This window comes from Sarcophilus harrisii, chromosome 4 (genome assembly GCF_902635505.1).
Source record: "Sarcophilus harrisii chromosome 4, mSarHar1.11, whole genome shotgun sequence".
NCBI lineage: Eukaryota > Metazoa > Chordata > Mammalia > Dasyuromorphia > Dasyuridae > Sarcophilus > Sarcophilus harrisii.
Window position 1 is genome coordinate 479,767 of NC_045429.1, and position 18,982 is coordinate 498,748.

Below are 18,982 nucleotides of genomic sequence, written 5' to 3' on the forward strand. Positions count from 1 at the left end.
GGCCTATTATTCATCCCGGCTCTTCCTAATACAGACTAAACCCTGGCAGAGGCAGGGCACAGCAAAGTTTTCCAGAATTGTCCCACAGGAGCCTTTCTTTGAGCCCTCTGACCTTGGAATTAGCACCTGCTACATGCTGGCATCTATGACTTTCTTAATGAAAAAGGGACAGCATCTGTCTCCTTGCAGGTGCGCAGGCAGAGAGAGGATCTGAGTTTTGAATATACCTCAACCACCTACTACCTGGGGTTCCTAATGGAAATCCCCAAGGATCTGTACATTTCAGTTTCCTCACTTATAAAATATTGGGGTTTTCTTTAGGCTTGAAACCCAGGCTCTTAGGAGAGAGGGCAAAGGAGAAAAAGTGCTCCAAGACATTCTGAGAAGGGAGATGTTACCATCAAGCCCAGGGGCATCAGAGAAGGAATTACTGAAAAGGGAAGAACAGATTCTACAGGTCAGAAGCAGGGTGTGTGTGGCTAACTGAAAACATAAATGGATGGAAGGGAATATGGTAAAAAAGAAATTAGAAGCTCCACTCCAGAATCTCTACTGAAGCCTCAAGGCAATCAAGCTCCACTGTATACTGGAGCAAGGAAGGGACCTAGTTAAGGCTATAAATTAGCCAAGGAACTGTGGCAGCTCTGTGACAGATGGATGGGCAAGGTGAGAGCCTGGAAGCAGGGATACCAACAGGGAAAGCAAAAAAGGCACACTGGATTGCTTAATAACCTGTTTAAGAGATCAGGCTGACCTGTATTTGGGGATGAACATGTGACTAGAGAGAATGGATGAAGAGGAAGCTAGAAATGGAAGGAGAATGCAAAATCCCGAAGGTCAGAGATGGCAGGTTGTGTATTTCCTCAAGTTTTCCTGACTCCAAGTCTGATGCTCTAATAACTACTCCATCTAGCTGCCCAGGTTGTCTGCTTCCAACAGCACATGGGTCAATCTGTCCGGAGAATAGAATGTAAGGACTAGAGTTCCAGAAAGTATCAAAAGACATGACAAAAATGACAAGAAAAATGACCAGTGTGGGTCTTATCTGAGCATCAGATACCAGAGTGCTAGAGGGGCTCTGGGATGACCCTTTTGGAAGCTGTATGGAAGGTGTATGTGAGGGGAACTGTCCAGGTGAGAGGTGCTGAGGAGAGCAAGGAATGAGGACAGTCAGGGCTTAGGGACAGTAAGGGACAAGTCCAGGCCAATGTCAAGGCCAGCAACTTGGGTTCCTGAGAAGGTTATTGTGCCCTAGGCGGGGGTGAGTTGTGTTAGACATGCTGTGTTGGTATGCCTCGGGGCTAAGGGGGAGATAGCTAGTGGTAAGAATGCGAGAATAGTGAGCAGAATACTGATTTTCTAGATTAGCTTTGAAAGAAAGAGCTAGGATAAATTTAGGGTTAGAAGGCTAAAGACAAGATTTTTTGGATTTTTGTTTGGGGAAGGGAGGAAGATAAGGAAGATATGAGCAAGACTAACATAGGCAAAGGAAAGCAGTCAGAAGATAAATGATGGAGTAAAGTCCTAGAGAAAATGGAAGTTAACCTGATAGGAAAAAAACCCACCTGGACTTACCAAAAGGATAAATGTCAGGGCAAGGAGAATTAGGTTAGCTTCTTATAAATGGGTTTTCTTTGGGGATTCAAAGTTATCTGAATTGTTTGCAATTCTAGGGAAATAGATTCATTTGGCAAAATAAGGTAAAGACATTAACTATGTAGAAAAGAAAGAAGTAGGAAAAATCATCACACCTGAGCAAAAAGGGAATAATGCCAACACAACTATTCAGTATCTAAATAAAACTTAGCAAGCCATAAAAAGTAATATTATATTTACAAATAAAATCATTTTGTAGAAAATTTGAATAAAGAAAATAAAAAGGACCCTAAAAAATCCTTATGTGAAGTTTTCTGTAGATGATATCTGATCATTTGTCTATCTTCAGAGGAAGAAATCTACATTTCCTTTTCAGGATATAGCCTTCTTCTTCAAAGATCTCATTTTAAATGTGAACAATTCCATGATAATGCTTAATTATATAAAATTTCAACTGTGTTTAAATCATCTTTTTTCTAAGGTTCAGAATTCTTAACACATCATAAATTGGAGGGGAAAGGAGGCAGGCAATTGGGGTTAAATGACTTGCCAAGGGTCACAACAGAGTGTCACATATCTGAGGTTGAATTTGAACGCAGGCCCTCCCGACTCCAGGACTGGTGTTCCATACACTGTGTCATCTAGCTGCCCCCACATCAAAGATTTTCAAAAGGTTCTTTTTTGGAATCTACATTCATTACATGTACATAGCCATACCAAATAGAAACAGTGATGGACATTTTACTAGTAGCTGCAGCTCTGTAGTTTTAAAAAGTCAGTTGCCCACAAGCTTTCTCCATAGTCCTGATCCCAATAGCTCCTCCATGCACCTGATGGTCTGCTTTTGAGTGTATCTCTTGGGAAGGGTCCTTATCCCAAATGCTACTCAGGCACACAATGCTGGGCACTCAGCAGGGACAGGATTATAGAAATATGCATTTGGAATGATGGATAGACACAAACCCAATGATAGAATATAAAGCAATACTGCTTTAAAAAGAAGTCTTTAATGTTAGCTATAGGGACTAGACCCTGATTCCATTGATATGAGGAGCTCTCAGATGAGGAACCTTCCAATATGGCTGACATTTCTGTGAAAGACAATCTTCGGAAACTAAGAATTTAAGCAACTTGCCCAGGTCTTGGAGGCAGTAAGTAGCAGAGGACTTGGCCTAGGTCTTCTGTCCACTAAACCATGCTGTCATCTCCTTAAGTTGTTCAACCAAGACAAAGATATAATTGGTTTAGTGTCCCATTATAAGGATAAATTTTCTTAAGGCCTTTCTTAGCCTCCTCAGTGCTAAAGACATAGTGTGCATTTAAAAAAATGCTTGTAGATGGACTATGGTTTATTTACTGTGGCAAAAGCTAAAAATTCGTCAAATTTATTTTTCACACCCTCCCCTCCCAAACAACTTTTTATTTGCTATAAATTTAGATTGGTCAAATTCTCTTGTAAGACAAATTACTTTTTTCTTAAAAGTAGTATCTTTTGGTAGTACTGAACTGCCTTAATAATGAGCTTTTTTCAATATTTGCTCTGCAAGAATCTGACATGAGCTATCCCACTCACAAAAATAACCAGTTAAAAAGTATAACATTCCATCAAGCTGATTATTTGCATTTTAAAGATTTTTAAAAGCTGCCATTTATATGGCAAAATTAAACTAAGATAACTTCTATCAGGACATAGCATAAATACTATCTATCAGTTGCCCCTGCCCAGGGGACAAGCTCAGGAAGTGATGCTCTTATGGTCCTCTAGTGGAAACCCCACAGCTCTCTTATGGCTACCATGGTGAAAACAAGGTGACCCCAAACAATGACTTAGTGCTGATCCACAGACATTGTGGAAATCTATTAATAGAGACCCCTGGCAAGCTTTCTCTTTACAGTTAAGAGAGCCTTCTCAAAAGTTTCCTCTTCAAAATTAGGAAGATGGAGAGTAACTTTGAAAACAAATTCTAAATTAACATACTGAGGAAATTAACTTGAGTCTGGCTAATATCTAATCTCTTAATCTACATAAAAACACCGGAAGGAAGAAAGGCATGCTTTTGGTTCAATATTAAAATTTTGAACGAATAATTTTGTTTCAGCTCCAAGATTCCATGCCTAAATTCAACAGTGTTCTAACCTGGTAGCCATTTTAGGGTAAAAAATTGCATTTCGGGGGCCTCACTTTCTTGGCACATGATTGCTGTTTACAATTAGGCTAAAAACTTGTTCTGGTATTTTATGACATCAGGCAAATTCTTTCCTTTCCAGGCACCAAGCCAAAAACAAGCTAGAAACTAGATGCCAGAGCTCTTGCTTCTAAGGGCTGCTCTGTCTTGTTCAGTCAATACACTAGGGTTCTTGTATATAAGGAGATAAATCATTTGCTTTTAAAGGTAAAATAAAATACATAAAAATCCTCCTAATTTTAATTGTCAAACAAGACTCAAAAGAACAACAGGCTATTTATTCATCTCTCGAATAAAACAAATTCCAAAAGGGGTTGGACATAACTTCTGAAACTCAGTGCCTGGAACGGTTTTAAGTTTCTTTTCAAAAATAGATCCCAAGTCAAATCATGGAAAGTGCGTCGTATAAAAACACATCGCTTATTCAAACGACACATTCAGCAAATAGACAATTCAAACACAAGCAATCAAGCAGGACGTGGTCCGGTCATTTTGGTCCCTTTCTGGCCCGTGTACACGCTCTCCTCCTCCACATAGGTCCCAGCGCCCCGGGTGAACTAGGACAGAATGGGAGACAGACTGACAAGTCACCCCCACCCCCACTGACATCCTCCCGCTCACACACACAGACACGACACTTACCCTCCTCCCCATACTGATCATAGATCTCTCTCTTTTTAGGATCACTCAGAACTTCATAGGCTTCGGCCACCTCTTTAAATTTTTCCTCTGCTTGAGGAGATTTGTTCTTGTCCGGATGGAATCGGAGGGCTTGTTTGCGGTAAGCTTTCTTAATTTCTTCATCAGAAGCTCCTTTCTCAATCCCCAAAATGGAATAATAGTCTTTCCCCATTCCGAATGTCTTGAAATGAACTTAGATTTCCCTTTATGTAAGAAAAAAGATACAGATGTACCTGTAGTCTTAGCGACAGAAGGACCCTAAGAAACCGAGAGCTCGCTGGGCAGTGCCGGGCACCGGGAGCCGCCGCCTCCCTGCTTTGCTCCCTCCCTCCCTCCGGCTCCTTCCGAGACAAACAGAGACCTCCTCTCTCCTGGTCCTCCCATTTTATACTACGTGTCTCGGCACCTTCTAGAAGAGCCAGGGCTCCGCACGTCACTTCCCAGGCTGCCTCCGGCCAGGACCAGGCTCTGGGCTGCGCTCCTCCGGGATTAACTCTTGCCCTGCCTTCTCGCTGCGCTCAGTCCCTCCCCCTCTCTCTCCCGGTCTGGGCCAAACGTTTGGGCAACAATAAAAACCAACCAAGGTTATTTTGTTTCCATTCCAGATCATTAAAGATCAGATAGACTCCTAAATGAGCCCTGAAGTAGACTCCAGAAAGCCCCCAAAGCTGCCCACCATTGCCCTCTCCTTAACTTTGCAGAAAAGCCCCTACCTTTTAAGTCAGCTTTTGAGGAGCTGAATCTCACAATCCTAACTTTCTTTGGTATTCTCCTGTTTTTACTTTAAGACAGCACCGGGTTCTCCAAACCTAATGAATCATTTTCTTCTCCTTTGCTTTTTAGAAACGTCAGGCTAATGCACGAGGAAAATGACCCCTGCTAATGCCAAAAGACACTACCGATTTCTGTAAGCTCAACGAGACACTAATTAATTCCAGGTTACATGGGGAGCTATATAATTGGCTCATCAAGAACAGGGGCTGATCAAGGTAGAGATTTGAGTCTTAAAGTGAAATACTTGAATCTGTCACTTCAAATAAACAAGGCAATCCCAAATCATAAAATGACTGTCCAGTTTTCCTCAGAAAACCTTTCACTCTGTGAAATGCTAGCAGAAAATCTGGCCTCAAGTTACCCTTCTAATTAATGTTAGCTACAGGACACCAAGAGCTGAGCTCTAAAGCTGGAAAGGAACTACAGTCTTCTTCCTCCTCCCTGCTGCACATGGAAGGAAACTGAGTTCAAGAAAGGAAGGGTGGACAGTTGGTCTCAAGTCACCCCTTGTAATCTCAATTGAGTGCCCTCTAAATACAGACTGAGGGGAAAGCGTTAAGGGAAATTTTCATGGAACACATCGTGCCATATCCTATTGTAATTTGGGATGGAAGGAGAAATACCAAAATACTCAGTGTATCCCGCTGGGCTGGGAGTGTGAATCCCATCTCAGACACTGCCTCTAGTAGCAACTGGAAAGCAGAGATGGCCTCTAATTGCTCTGGGCCTGTCTCATCTGTAGGAGGTTGAAGGTTGGACTCAATTCCCCAATCATGTCCCTGCCAGCTCTAAATCTCTGGCACTCTGGGTGGTCACAGGGAGCCACTCCTCTTGGAGGGTTTTCATCTCCATCTTCTTTGGCACCCATGGTTCTTTACACATCATGATTCTTTAAAACCTTTTCCCTCAAAAAAAATTTTTTTTAAATGTAAATATTTTTAAAACTACCCTAATGGCCTAAACACAGAGATACTCATGGGTATTATGGGAAAAGTTGTAAGTATGGAATTGGGAGCCATGACTTCAGTTCTCCCACAAGTCACCAGCTAAGAGGGAACCTCCATTTTTGATCTGTAAGTCATAAGAGCTGCCATATTTCAGGGAAGCTGTGACCCTGTGGATCAAACCCATGACACACATTAAAGCAACCGTACAAAGGTGACCCCACTATTTTTAGCCATCTTTGGATTCTCACCTCAGAGGCCAAAGAGCTGCACACGGGGAGTCCCCAGGCTTCACTGAACCTTTGGGGACAGCCTGATCTTGTGTTTAGGAAAAAGCACAACTCCATAAGGCTACCTTCTCATTTCAATTATTCTAAAATGCCCAATGCCAAGAAATTGAGGACAGGAACAAATACCTGAAGCAATGAGCATGAACATATGAAAATTACCCTACAATGAGAATGTATTTTCTAGGGAAAACACTGAGTTTCTTTAAAAAACGAAAATGCAAATTATCATCAGACCAAATCATTTTTAAGTGGCCAGAAATGTTGTTAGAGTCATTCTATATACAATGAAGACTTGAAAAAAATGTTACTAAGATTTGTTTTCATTACACTGATAGAAACAAAATCATCCAATCAGCTGTACAAACCAAGGTGTGTCAGTGGACTAAACCAAGGTAAGCACGAGAGGATGGAGAAACACTGCCCCTCATCCAAGGGGAATTCAACCTAGAAAGCCAAAGTTTGGCAAGTTTGCCAAACTGCCAGCTAGTTGTTTTGGTTGGCTTTAATTAGTTGCAACATGTTTTTAAAATCACAAAAGTAAATTTCAATTTAATTCCAAGTCAGGATCAGCCACTGTCCTTTCTAAAAAGTGCTGATTTTTGTTATCTGATAAAACGTATAAATGTTCTCCATAACTTGGAGCTGGACCCAGGTCATCCAAGTTTTATAATTTTGCAGAAACTTAATGTGATTATTATCAAATCTGTATTTGTTATTACAAAATGATCCATTTGCAAAGCAAATTAATCATCATGTATCCCTGATTTTCTTCACTACCATTCACAACTCCCAAATTCTAGTTCAAATGGTTTTCCCTTTTTGCTTGGACAATTAAAATAGCTTCCTAATCTGTTACAAAAATAACAGAGGTAGTTAAGTGGCTCAGTGGATAGAGCAATGGGCCTGGTGTCAGGAAGATCTGAGTTCAAGTTTGACTTCAGATATATAGCTTTGTATCTTGAACATGTCACTTCATCCGTTTCCTCAATTCAAAAAAAGAGATAAGTCATCTCCCTCCTATTAGGTGGATCAAATGAGATAATTGTAAAATGTTTAGTCTAGTGTGTGGCAAATTTTATGTAAATGTTTATTTTTCATTATTACTACTCCAACCTTACAGTTGTGAGGATCAATGAGATCTAGGTACAAAGGAGGCAATTACTAAATGCTCTTTTCCCTACCTAATCAATTCGTCATTAACTTCTCTTTCCTCTAATCTGCATCCAGATTAAGAGATTAAATTAAAGTACACCACTCCACTACTTAAAAATCTTGAATAGTTTTCCAATGGCTCCCAAATAAAAATCCAAAATCCTTTCACCTAGGAATTCTCAGGCCTCCTCAACCTGGCCTCCAATGCCTTTTTCAGCTTGCTTTCCTCCTGCACTTCACTACCCTTCCAAATACTTCTCATAGTTTCCCAACTCTGAGCTTTTGCTCACATCATTGCCTCCTCCTAGAATTGTTCATCTCAATAGATACTACTATAATTCTTTTCTTGCTTCAAGGTCCATCTCAGATGACACCTTTCCCTGGTCTTCTCAGGCAGAAATTATTTCCCAATACCTTTTCCCAACATCTGTTTTATAGTTATGGGTCTCATTTCCCCCATTAGAGTATACATTCCTTTAAGGCTAGAATTAGGTCTGATTTATCTTCTTCTTTACCTCAAAGCTTAGTAAAGTAGCTTGCATACAGTAGGTGATAAACATAAAATACATGAATATTTAACATCTGCATTAGGAAGTTTGTTCTCAAAAAATATATATATTTCAATTGCACAGTTTGACTTATCTTGGAAATTTCCTTCAATAATAATCATTGAAAAACTAGCAATATAAGTCTACATATATGTTGAGTTCAAATTTTTTATTTCTTCTCTTTGCATTGCTGTAGTCCATGTTTATACATTTGTGTGTATGCATGTGGTTTTTCTGCTCCTGCTTGCTTTTGTATTAGTTTGTGTGTTTTCTCATGGCTCTCTAAATTCTTCATAGTCATCATTTCTCATGGCACATTAATATGCAACTAAATTAGTGACATACAATTTGCTTGGCCATTAGTCAATGGCCCATTTGGTGGATATGGGACATTTTTGGTTTTGATCTCCCTAAAGAGATCCTTGGATCAAACACAAAAGTGTTTTGTAAACATCAAAGTACTACATAAATGATACCTATGATGTTTTGGCAAAACTTCAATTTTTATTTTTTTCTATAATAGGTTTTTTATTTTTCAAAATATATGTCAAGCCAGTTATCAATATTCACCCCTGCAAAACCTCCTGCTCCAAACTGTCTTCCCTCCCTCTTCATCTCCTCCTCCCTTAGACAGCAAGTAACCCAATATAGGTTACACATCTGCAATTCTTTTAAACACATTTCCATTTGTCATGCTGTGCAAGAAAAACTAGATCAAAAGTGAAAAAAAGAGAAAGAAAAAACAAGCAAGCAAATAACAAAAAAAGTGAAAATACTACATTGTGATTCATATCCAGTCCCTCTATTCTTCTCTCTGGATGCAGATGGCTCTTTGCCCAAATCTTTTGGAATTGGTCTGAATTACCCTATTGTTGAAAAGAGCCCCGTCCATCATCTGACATGATGATCAGCTTATCACATAACCTTTTTATTGCTGTGTACAATGTTCTCTTGGTTCTACTCATTTCACTTAACATCAGTTCATGTAATCTTTCCAAGCCTTTCTGAAATCAGCCTGCTCATCATTTCTTATGGAACAATAATATTCCATTACATTTGTATAACTTATTCAGCCATTTCCCAACTGATGGACATCCACACATCCACTCAGCTTCCAGTTTCTTGCCACTACAAAAAGAGGTGTCCTTTTCCTTTTTATGATCTCTTGGGGACACAGACCCAGTAAAGACACTGCTCAACTTTTATTTTAAAAGGAAGATTAGCAGGCAGCTATTGTTATTACCTCTTTAAAATTTTTTGAAATAACATGTTAGGAATAAAAACTACTAAATGGCAATTTTGGGGAGATGAAGCTGAAAAAGAGGTTGGGGTTCTTGGGCTGAATCTAGTAAGATGAAATTCAATAGGAATAAAAGTAATGTCTCACTCTAAGGTTTCAAAAATTCAATTTGCAACTATAAGTTGGGGGAAGAATGGCTGGTGAGCAGTTTTGATTAAAAAATATCAAAGGATCTTAGTAACCTGAAACTTCCCTTTAGGTCATTAAGTGATAGGTCAGTCAAAGAAGCTGATTGATGTCTTAGGCTTCAATGACAGAGTTCTGACTCTCAAGCACAGGAAGGTGACAGTCCTTCTGGTATCTGCCCTAATTAAAAAAAAAAAAAAAAATCTCCAGTATTATGATCATTTCTGGGCCCTGACTGAAGTTTACAGAGACCTCTGATAAACTGGGAATCATCCAGAATCAGAGTGCAAAGGGTGAAAGGGCTATGAGAACTGAAGAAGAACTGGGAACCCTGGGTAGAAACCAGTAGGAGAGAAGCTTCAGGGGATTAGGGCTGCCTTAGGAAGGCCTAGAGGCCTAACCAATAAGTGTGAACCCATGAGTTAATCAAGTTTCCTATCTAAAGAATGTTCCTAATAAGATGGCTGGGATAGCCCTTCCAGAAGGGCCATAAAGAAAATTCACGTACCTTCTTGGCCTTGGTGGGCCTCTTGTTCAGGTGTTCTTCACTTGGCAACTGGGATTGGATACTATATTTCAGTGGTTGCCAAGGATGCAATTCCATAGCACTTTCAGAGAGTGATGATAACTATTTTATTCTTGTACAAATTCTTCCTGTACATGGCATCTTACTCATTTGTTTGTTTCCAGGAAACCTGAGCAAAAATGAGCTAACACTTTTATATCTATGTTGTGTGCACCACTTGATATTATTCTTCGATCAAACACTCATTAAGCAATGACTGCATACAGGGTACTATACTGAAAAGACAAATGAAATCTTTCCTGCCCTCCAGAAGAGTTTACATTTTTCTGGAAGTGGGGAGGGTACACCAGAGAAGTAAATACAAATCACTTGGCCTTCCTTTGTATCCCCAGGGCCTTAGCACATCGGTGGCAGTTCTAAAAATTTGATTAAAAAAAAAAAAAAAAAAACATTGTCAAAGAAGGGGCAGTCACAGGATGGGGAGGTAGAAAGGAGAGGTCTCTCCAAACTGGCTCCCGGATGATAAAGATTAGAGGAGAGAGGCAATTCCAGCTATGAGATGTTCCTGGTGCAAAAGTATGGAAACAAGATGGTGAGCTGAAGGAACAAAAAACAATACAAGCAACAGTTCAGAGACCTGACTGGAAGTAGAGTGGAAGAAGGAAACTCACAGGAAATAAGACAGGAAAAGCAGGAAGAATCCAGCATCACAAAAAGGCCTGAATTTCCAATTTCAGAATTTTGGTCTTTGCCAAGGATGCTAATAATTCATGGAAGATTGCTACATATAGAGAAAGGGGGATATGATCAGTTCTTTTTCTGGAACAGTGATTCAGCAACTCTATGAAATAAGGACAGCAGCAGGGAGAAAGATGGACCAGTCAGTCAACCAGCATTTAGTAGAAACACTTCTTATGTACTAAGCCATAAGGAAGCTGTTTCAGGACTTGGCAACTTGTAAGGATGAAAGAGAATAAAAAATCCAGTCTAACTACATGGTAGAATGATGATACCCTCAAGAGAAAAGGAAAAATATGAAGGATAGATGGATTTGGGACCAAGATATAAGGAGTGATACCTGCAGGACATCTACATGGAATTTTTCAACCAATCATGGTGATTTTGACTCAGTTTCCAACAAAGGAGAAAGCACCAATCTGGACATAACTAAACTCACAGATGGGATCAAGAGGATATAAAATGAAAACAGATGGAGACCCAGAGCAGAACCTACAGACATCCACAGTTAAGAAGAAGTTTGGAGGACAGATGGGATACTGCAGAAAATGTAAGTACAACTGAAATTATTTTTAAAAATAAAATAGCTAGCATTCATCTGGCTGAAGGATCAACAACAATCCTGAGAGGTAGGTGCTACTATGATCCCCATTTCAGAATGGATAAGGTTTGACCCGCCCAAGGTCACACAGTCAGGGAATATACTTTCTCAAGTCCTTTACCCATGTTCAAATTGGCAGAGTGGAGAAGGAAGCGGAGAACTCCAAGTCTGACTCCTTCCACAAACAAGTCGGTCTCTTCACCTGTAGAATGGAGACAATAGATGCCCCTACCACACCTTGAGTGTTTTAAGATCAAATAAGTTAGCCATGTGTTGGGTAGCACTCTGGAAATGCTATCAGAGTCTCTGCCCGCAGGACACGGGCACTGAACACTCACACATGCTTTCTGAGGACTAATCCAAATAGGAACAGAGAGGTATACACAAGCTTAAGGTCGGCTGCGTGGAGGTGAATGACCAAGCAAAGACAGACACAAAATGGCCCACCTCAACCCTGTATATCATGTGAGTTAAAGATCAATCATTAGATTGAGAAAAATATCAATCTTGAAATCATAAAACCAGTCGATACTGGTGCAGAAAGAAGGTACACTAAGTAGGAGGATGGCTCACAAGTTCTCCTTGGGAAAAACAAGCAGAGGAGTTGGCAGGATTGACTCTCTCGTAGTTAAAAGCTAAGCAGGTATCATTTCACAGGATATTCGATCATCTTATATTTCAGTGATAAGCACTTGCAACCCTCCTTCCAAACACCGTAAGGCTAACTGAAGTTTAGGGACCAGTTGCAGATCATGTGAAATCCCTTGAAAGATCTAACTAGAGAAAACACTTGTGACTCTCTGATCATAATATTTGGGAAGGCTTGAAAACTGGTCATTTCACCAGATTCAAGGAAGAGGTCCAGTTTAAAGAGGCATTTGTTACAAATGGGGAGATTCTGGAGAGACATAATATCAAGCTCCATTACCCTCTCCTGAGTCCTCAGAGGGGCTGGCCTTAGCACATGGATGAAGAATGCCCCTTATCCAGAACATTACAGGCAACTGAATGGCCACCTTACAAAGCTGACCTAAATCGGGGATTGACCCTGCCTAGGAGTGTCGTCAAGGAGTACTGAAAGGTCAATGAAGTAAAGACACATGCATGGACCTGAGAAGACTACTGACCTTATGAAGGAGGGCACAAAGGACATAGCTGATGAAATATATGGCCAGAAAAGATGCCTGCTGGGTAATTTCAGAGAGGCATGGAGAGACCTGCACAAACTGATGCTGAGTGAAGTGAGCAGAAACCAAGAGAATCTTGTACTTGGCAGTAACAAGATTATGTGATGTTCAACTCTCTTGGACTTGGCTCTTTCCACAATGAGGTGATTCTAGCTAGTTCCAATAGATTTGGAATGGAGCCATGTGAATCTAGAGAGAACTACAGAGACTGAATGTAGATCACAATAAGTATTTTCACCTTTGTTGTGGTTTGCTTGCTTTCCCCCCCTCATTTCTTTTCAATTTGATTTTTCTTGTGCAGCATAATAAATGTGGAAATATTTTTAGAAGAATTCCAAATTTAACCTATATTGGGTTATTTGCTATCAGGGGAGGGAGAAAACTTTGGAACACAAGGTTTTACAAGGGAATATTGAAAACTATCTTTGCATCGATTTTGAAAATAAAAAGCTATTAAAAAATTTTAAAGATGGCTTCTGGGCTACATACTCTTATAGCCATATTATCCCAAGAGAATATGAAAACAGCCAATGACCAGTTTAAGAAAGGGTTCAGACCAGGCACACAGTGGTTTGCAAACTGTCTCACTGAAGAGAACTCAAAATGTCAGGCAGTTAAGGGATTCCACTAGAGTCTAAGCCATAAATCATCCATTTTCCAAACTGCTGCATTATTTGGGTTTATTTTAATTAATTGTGTAAGTTTTTTAAAACTACATGGAGAGAAGAAGACAGCATGTCCAAAACAGAATTTGTTCCCCTTTTTGCTAAGGACACTCCCAGCCCACCAGTCATTCAAATGTGCATTTTTCCCTACCTCCACTCTCACATCCTATTCTGTCTCCAAAACGTTTCTCTCATCTTTCTCTTTTTCTTTCTCTCTCGCACATGCTTCTTCATAATCTCTCTCCTGACCAGTAAGCCTTCCATTTGGTGTCCCTGCCTCCTCCTCTCCACATAGCTGCCAATGATGTGCCTAAGGTGTAGGGGTGACCACATCATTCCCAGGAACTCTTCACAATACCTAGAATCCAATATAGTACATATGTTCCTGCAAAGTCCTTTCCCCCTCCTCATATACTTCAAAACTCAGCTCAAGCACCATTTCTCACATGAGGACTGTTCCGGTCCCCAATCCCTAAAACTTCCCCCTAATCACATAGCATCGACTTTTGTGTTTTGTATCTACTTCTATGCGGACACGTTTCCTTAACAGAGTGTAAACCCTCAATGCAGAGATGGGGTGACTTGAACTTTGTCTCTCCTTCACCTAGCACAGCGTCTGGAACATATCATGCATTTAATAAAAGCTTGGAGGATTGCTTCATTGAATAAATACTAGACATGGACATGGAGTCAGGAGTGATCTGACACAGTGGCCACTGGCAAAACATCATCTCTCCAACTGGGAGTTTCCTCACCTGTAACGCGGACAATGCCTGCAGCACCTAGCAGACAAGGTTTTTGGGAAGATCTAACTTGAGAGTAGTTTGTACACATGTATAATTCCCTTGTTTGTGGAAATGTGTATATATATGAGCATTTATTCAGACATAGGCAAACATGTACATGGATGCATATGCACAGATATAAAGCACTCTGCACACCTAAAGGAAAAAGAGGCTCGACATCTGCCAGACCAGCCCTCTTTTCCCCTGACAGAAACCTTTCAGGTTTCTGAAAGATCAAAGGATGAGCAAGTTCTGAGAAGAACATAATCTTAGCTTTGCACATGTTGACTCGATGGTATCAGCTGGAAATTGTGAGTCTGCAACTCAGAAGAGGGGGTCTGGGCTACAATGAATGATTTAGGAATTACCTCTCTTCCTTCCCTCTCCTCAGTCTAAGCCCCCAGACCCTGGCACTCACTCATCTGTTCCCCTTTGAATTTCCAAGGCCTTCTCAATCTACATCCTTCAGCATTCAAACACTTCCTAGTGCTGATCATTACAGTCTGGCTGGGCTTCATGTAACCCAGATGATGGTGCTCAAAAATAGATGCCTGTTCTAACAAAACAATGAACTCTAAAGAAATTCCCAAAGGTGGCCCTGTGGACCAACAATTAGTAAAAGGGGCAGTGAGGAGTAGGCAGAGTAGGGAAGGATTTCTACTGAGGCATTCATTCACACTCATCCATCCCACCCCGTACAAAATCTTGTATTCCACTTTAAGTAAAACCTGACCTAGGGAAGAGAGGACAAAAGTAATTTTCCTTTCTTTGTCTTATCACATTTTCTTTCCCTTCTTTTCAAGCCCCAGCCCATCACTAGCTTATTTTGGAGACAAAGGAGTCATTTGGGCTAGGACGCCTACTTGAGGGTCTAGTCTATTACTCGATTCCCAGTAAGGAAGCACCACTAACTGAGCTCCTCAAATGTATAAATAGCTGTTTCACTGTTCAAGTGTAAGTGAGAACTAAGAATGGAAAAGGGAGAGGCTACCTCAAATAAGCAAGACGACCATGCAAAGCATACTCTGACCTCTGAATGGTGGAGACCTTTTGAGTTGAGCTATAATACACTGCTTAGCTCAGCATAATTTTTTTGGTAGTTCCCCACTGGTTTTTTAAAAAATGTCAAGTGTTTCTCTTGAATTTGAATGATTAGCTTTCACTGTGAAGCAACATTTTGCAATAGACAATGTACAGAATGGCATAAGTCTGTCAAAAAATCAACTAGTCAATTACATCGACAACACTTCTGAATAAATAATTCATTATGATCTCTGGATCCCATCATTTACAGTCAAGAATGTGGCTCTTCAGTGTTTCGATAGTCTTTAGAGACAACATTCAAATGCTGCTCACTTTAATAAATAGTCTCAATACAACTGTTCAGTTCAACTAGCATTTATTAAGTCCTGACACTAAAATGGCCAGAGAGGTATTTTTCCAGTTGGGACCATTGTTATCACTATAAAACTTTTAATTTTTTAAACACAGAAAAAATTATCAAGTCATCTGGGATATTTAGATTCAGAATAATCTGTTACACTTTAGGGACTATCTGAAAAATTAGGTAATAATATCTAATCCATATTATGGAAAAAAATTTTTTTTAATTCTGAGGGTCTACTACTAAGGGTTTATAATCTGAGAGAGGACAGACATACATAAAATGAGGGGCAATAGGAGTTGAAGGTATTTCGGGTTAGGGTTACTTAAAATCACAATACCAGATGACTTATAGGTGCTCAAAGGCTAAGTAAGGTGCGGCCAAACTGCAAAGGCTTTAGCAATGGGCCTGGTATGTTTGCTGCCCATGAACCATCCTAGTTAACTTCAAAATGTTTCTTAACAGTTGGAGACAGTAGCTGGACGTTGGCATCTGAAGTCCAGATGACCCAAGTTTGAATCTATCCTCAGAGAAGTATTAGCTGAATGACCACAAGTCATTCCCCTTTTGGCTGCCTCATCATGAAACGGGGATCCTAATATCCCCTATCTCCCTGGATCATTGGGAAGACCGAATGAGATCTATTTGTCAAGCACTTATTATCTGGCCCATTGGAGACACGACTTAAGTGTTAGCTGTGATGGTCAGCAGGCTCAGAGATTCTCAAAGACCATCTGTGGAATTTCAGAGAAGGGTCGCAATGGGCCTCAAGTGAAGGCAGTGTCTCTGACAAAACTACAATTCCTGCAGTCAGAAGATTAAGAAACCAGAGAAGCAAATGAAGAGGCCAATGAATACCTAGATAAGGACTACAAATCAAGAACTAGAACCTGCCCCTGGGAGATGGCCATAATTTATTCCAGTGTTGCTAAGAATCGACCCATTTCTGGAATGTTTCTTCAATTAACTCCTTTAAATAAAATTTAAGAGAGGAGACAATCATTCTTGTTTTTAACTACAATGAAATTGAAATCAAAACTTTTACCTAGCACTTGGCATCACAAAAATCTGTGAGATGTACTATTCTCGTCTCCATTTTACAGAAGAGGAGAGTGGGAGAAAAGTTAAATGAGCTATCCATGGTCACACAGTAATGGTAAGAAGTTTCAAAAGGCCATTAATAGTTAATAAAACTGAAAATTCAGCCACGGACACATCTTAGCTGGATGACCTGGGCCAGTCACTTCCCCTTGGCTGCCTCAGTTTCCTCATCTGCAAAATGATCTGAAGAAGGGCCAAGACCTCCTGTATGGGGACAAAACTGGAAAATGATTCCACAACAAAAGCCTTCTAAGAACCAGCACTATCAGCAACCTTTCTGACAGTGATGGGATACCAGGAGGAGGTCTTGGTAAGAAACTATGTGCTCTCACTCCTTTCAGGTCCCACTGGATGAATGAAGCAAACTCAAAGATGTCTTGATTAAACAGGATCCCATCACCACACTATCCAGAAGTGTATTTCTAGGGGCCATTCCCATTCTACTTCCATCTTGAATTTTGGACAACTAAGATCGCTCACTTTTCTTTGAACACGTCCCTCATCCTCCTGTTTCCACATAGTCCAAACAGTTTTCTGCCTCAAGACACAATCTTGTCTAACCCCATGTTTCACAGCTACAATCCAAATCCACCTCCACAGTTCTTAATTCTCAGAACACTTAATTTTTTTGCCCTTATTTGTTTACTTTATAATTGTTTTTCCTCCTCTCTTAAGTCTAAGCCCTTGAAAAATTTTTAAACCACTTTTGTATGCTTTCCTACAGCACCTAGCATAGTATCTCATATAACAGATGTACTCAAAGAATTAAGTTCTATCCTATATTTTAAAATAATTATTTTCTATAATAAGATATAGCATTGATAAGATTCTGGCAAGAATTGAGGCCTGGACTAGTGATCACCAAGACCTACGGTACAGGTGTTTCAAATGTTTAACTTACCTAAAAACAAAATTTCAAGCAAAATATTTTTAAAACTTTAAATAACTCCTCCAAATGTGTAAAAAAAAAAAAAAAAAAAAAAATGAAGTTAGACTAGGATTTGATGAAGTGACAGACAAGAGCAAATGAAACCAGGAGGCAAATTCCAAAGAGATCACTACTATAAATATAATGTCAAAACAGAGAAGAGTCCTATTTCAGGGGGGAAAAAGTTTATTCGAATGTAATTTTAGATACTTTCAGATCCATTATGTTTGTTTTCATGGGAAATAAGAAAAAGTAAGATTCATCTCATGATAATCTTTCTCTAAAAGAAAGACTTAAAATTAAAATAAGATATTCACAATTAAGTGTTGGAATCCTTACAAAGTGTTAACTCATTAGAGTTGATAGAGACAATAATTATCTAATTTAGCATGGTTTAGTATGATTGATCTGATCCTACGAGGAGATATTATGGGCCAGAACTTGAAACAAGGTACTAAGTGGAATTGAGGAGACAATGTTTAAATCTAGTTTAGCATTGATTTAATCATATAACAAATAATGATTTCCCAGTGATATAATGATTGGTGTGTACTCAGTGAACAGCATATAAGCAAGCAGCTCTTAGGGCCAAAGAGCACTCTGGGAGATACAGAAGCCCACAAGCCCACTCTTGGAGCGAAGTCAGATTCATTCCATCTTCCACCTTTGTGCTGGCTGGAGACTGAAGAAAGCAGAGGCAAAGGACAAGCTGCAAGAGCTCTTGGAACCAAGCAGAGAGATAGGCCTCTAAGAAAGCCCAAGGGGCCCAAGAAAGAGATAAGAAATAAACATTTGGATTTTATCAGCTGGCTGCATTTGGAGTGATTATTACTCTGAAATGAAACTAAGGCTTCCTCCAGAAAACCTTCCCAAGAAACCTGCTCCCAGAGAGAACCATTATATTTTAAAGAAGAGAACACAACAATTAAGGATTATTAATGAATGTTAAGTGAAAAATCAACATGCGCTTCTGAATCACAATAAAGATTTTTTGGTTAAATTTTCCCCCATTATACCCCTAAGAAACAGGGAAACAAACTGAGAATAATAGAATACCTTCATTTCATATGTACTATGATTTGATGCAACCAATTCAGTGATACCATGGAAAGAATACAGATGAGGATGTCAGAAGAACTGAATTTTCATCTTGGATCAATGAATAGCTTTTCCTCTTGGCTCAATGAATATAGCTGGCTGAGTAACTAGGTAAGTCATCAACCTCTCTGGGATTCAGTTGCTCCTACAGAAAATCAGAGATTAGGGTAGAGGACATCTAGAGTACCTCTAGAGGCTTAACATTCAGTTACTAATGGAAACTGAAGGGAAACCCATCAATTAGGGAATGGCTAAACTAATTATGGTATAGTAACAGGATGCTATTTTGCTGTAAGAAATGAAGGGGATGGTTTCAAAGAAATCTGGGAAGACCTATACAAAATGATACAAAGTGTAGCGAGAACTAGAACA

General features: G+C 39.7%; 1 protein-coding gene across 1 annotated transcript in view; it reads right to left on the reverse strand.

Annotated features, from left to right (window-relative positions):
* DNAJB4 (DnaJ heat shock protein family (Hsp40) member B4) overlaps positions 1–18,982 on the reverse strand; it is a 35,363-nt gene that overhangs the window by 5,969 nt on the left and 10,412 nt on the right. Inside the window, 2 exon segments of the mRNA XM_031968845.1 lie at positions 4,425–4,623; positions 4,625–4,666. Of these exon segments, the coding sequence (XP_031824705.1) occupies positions 4,425–4,623; positions 4,625–4,666 (241 nt within the window).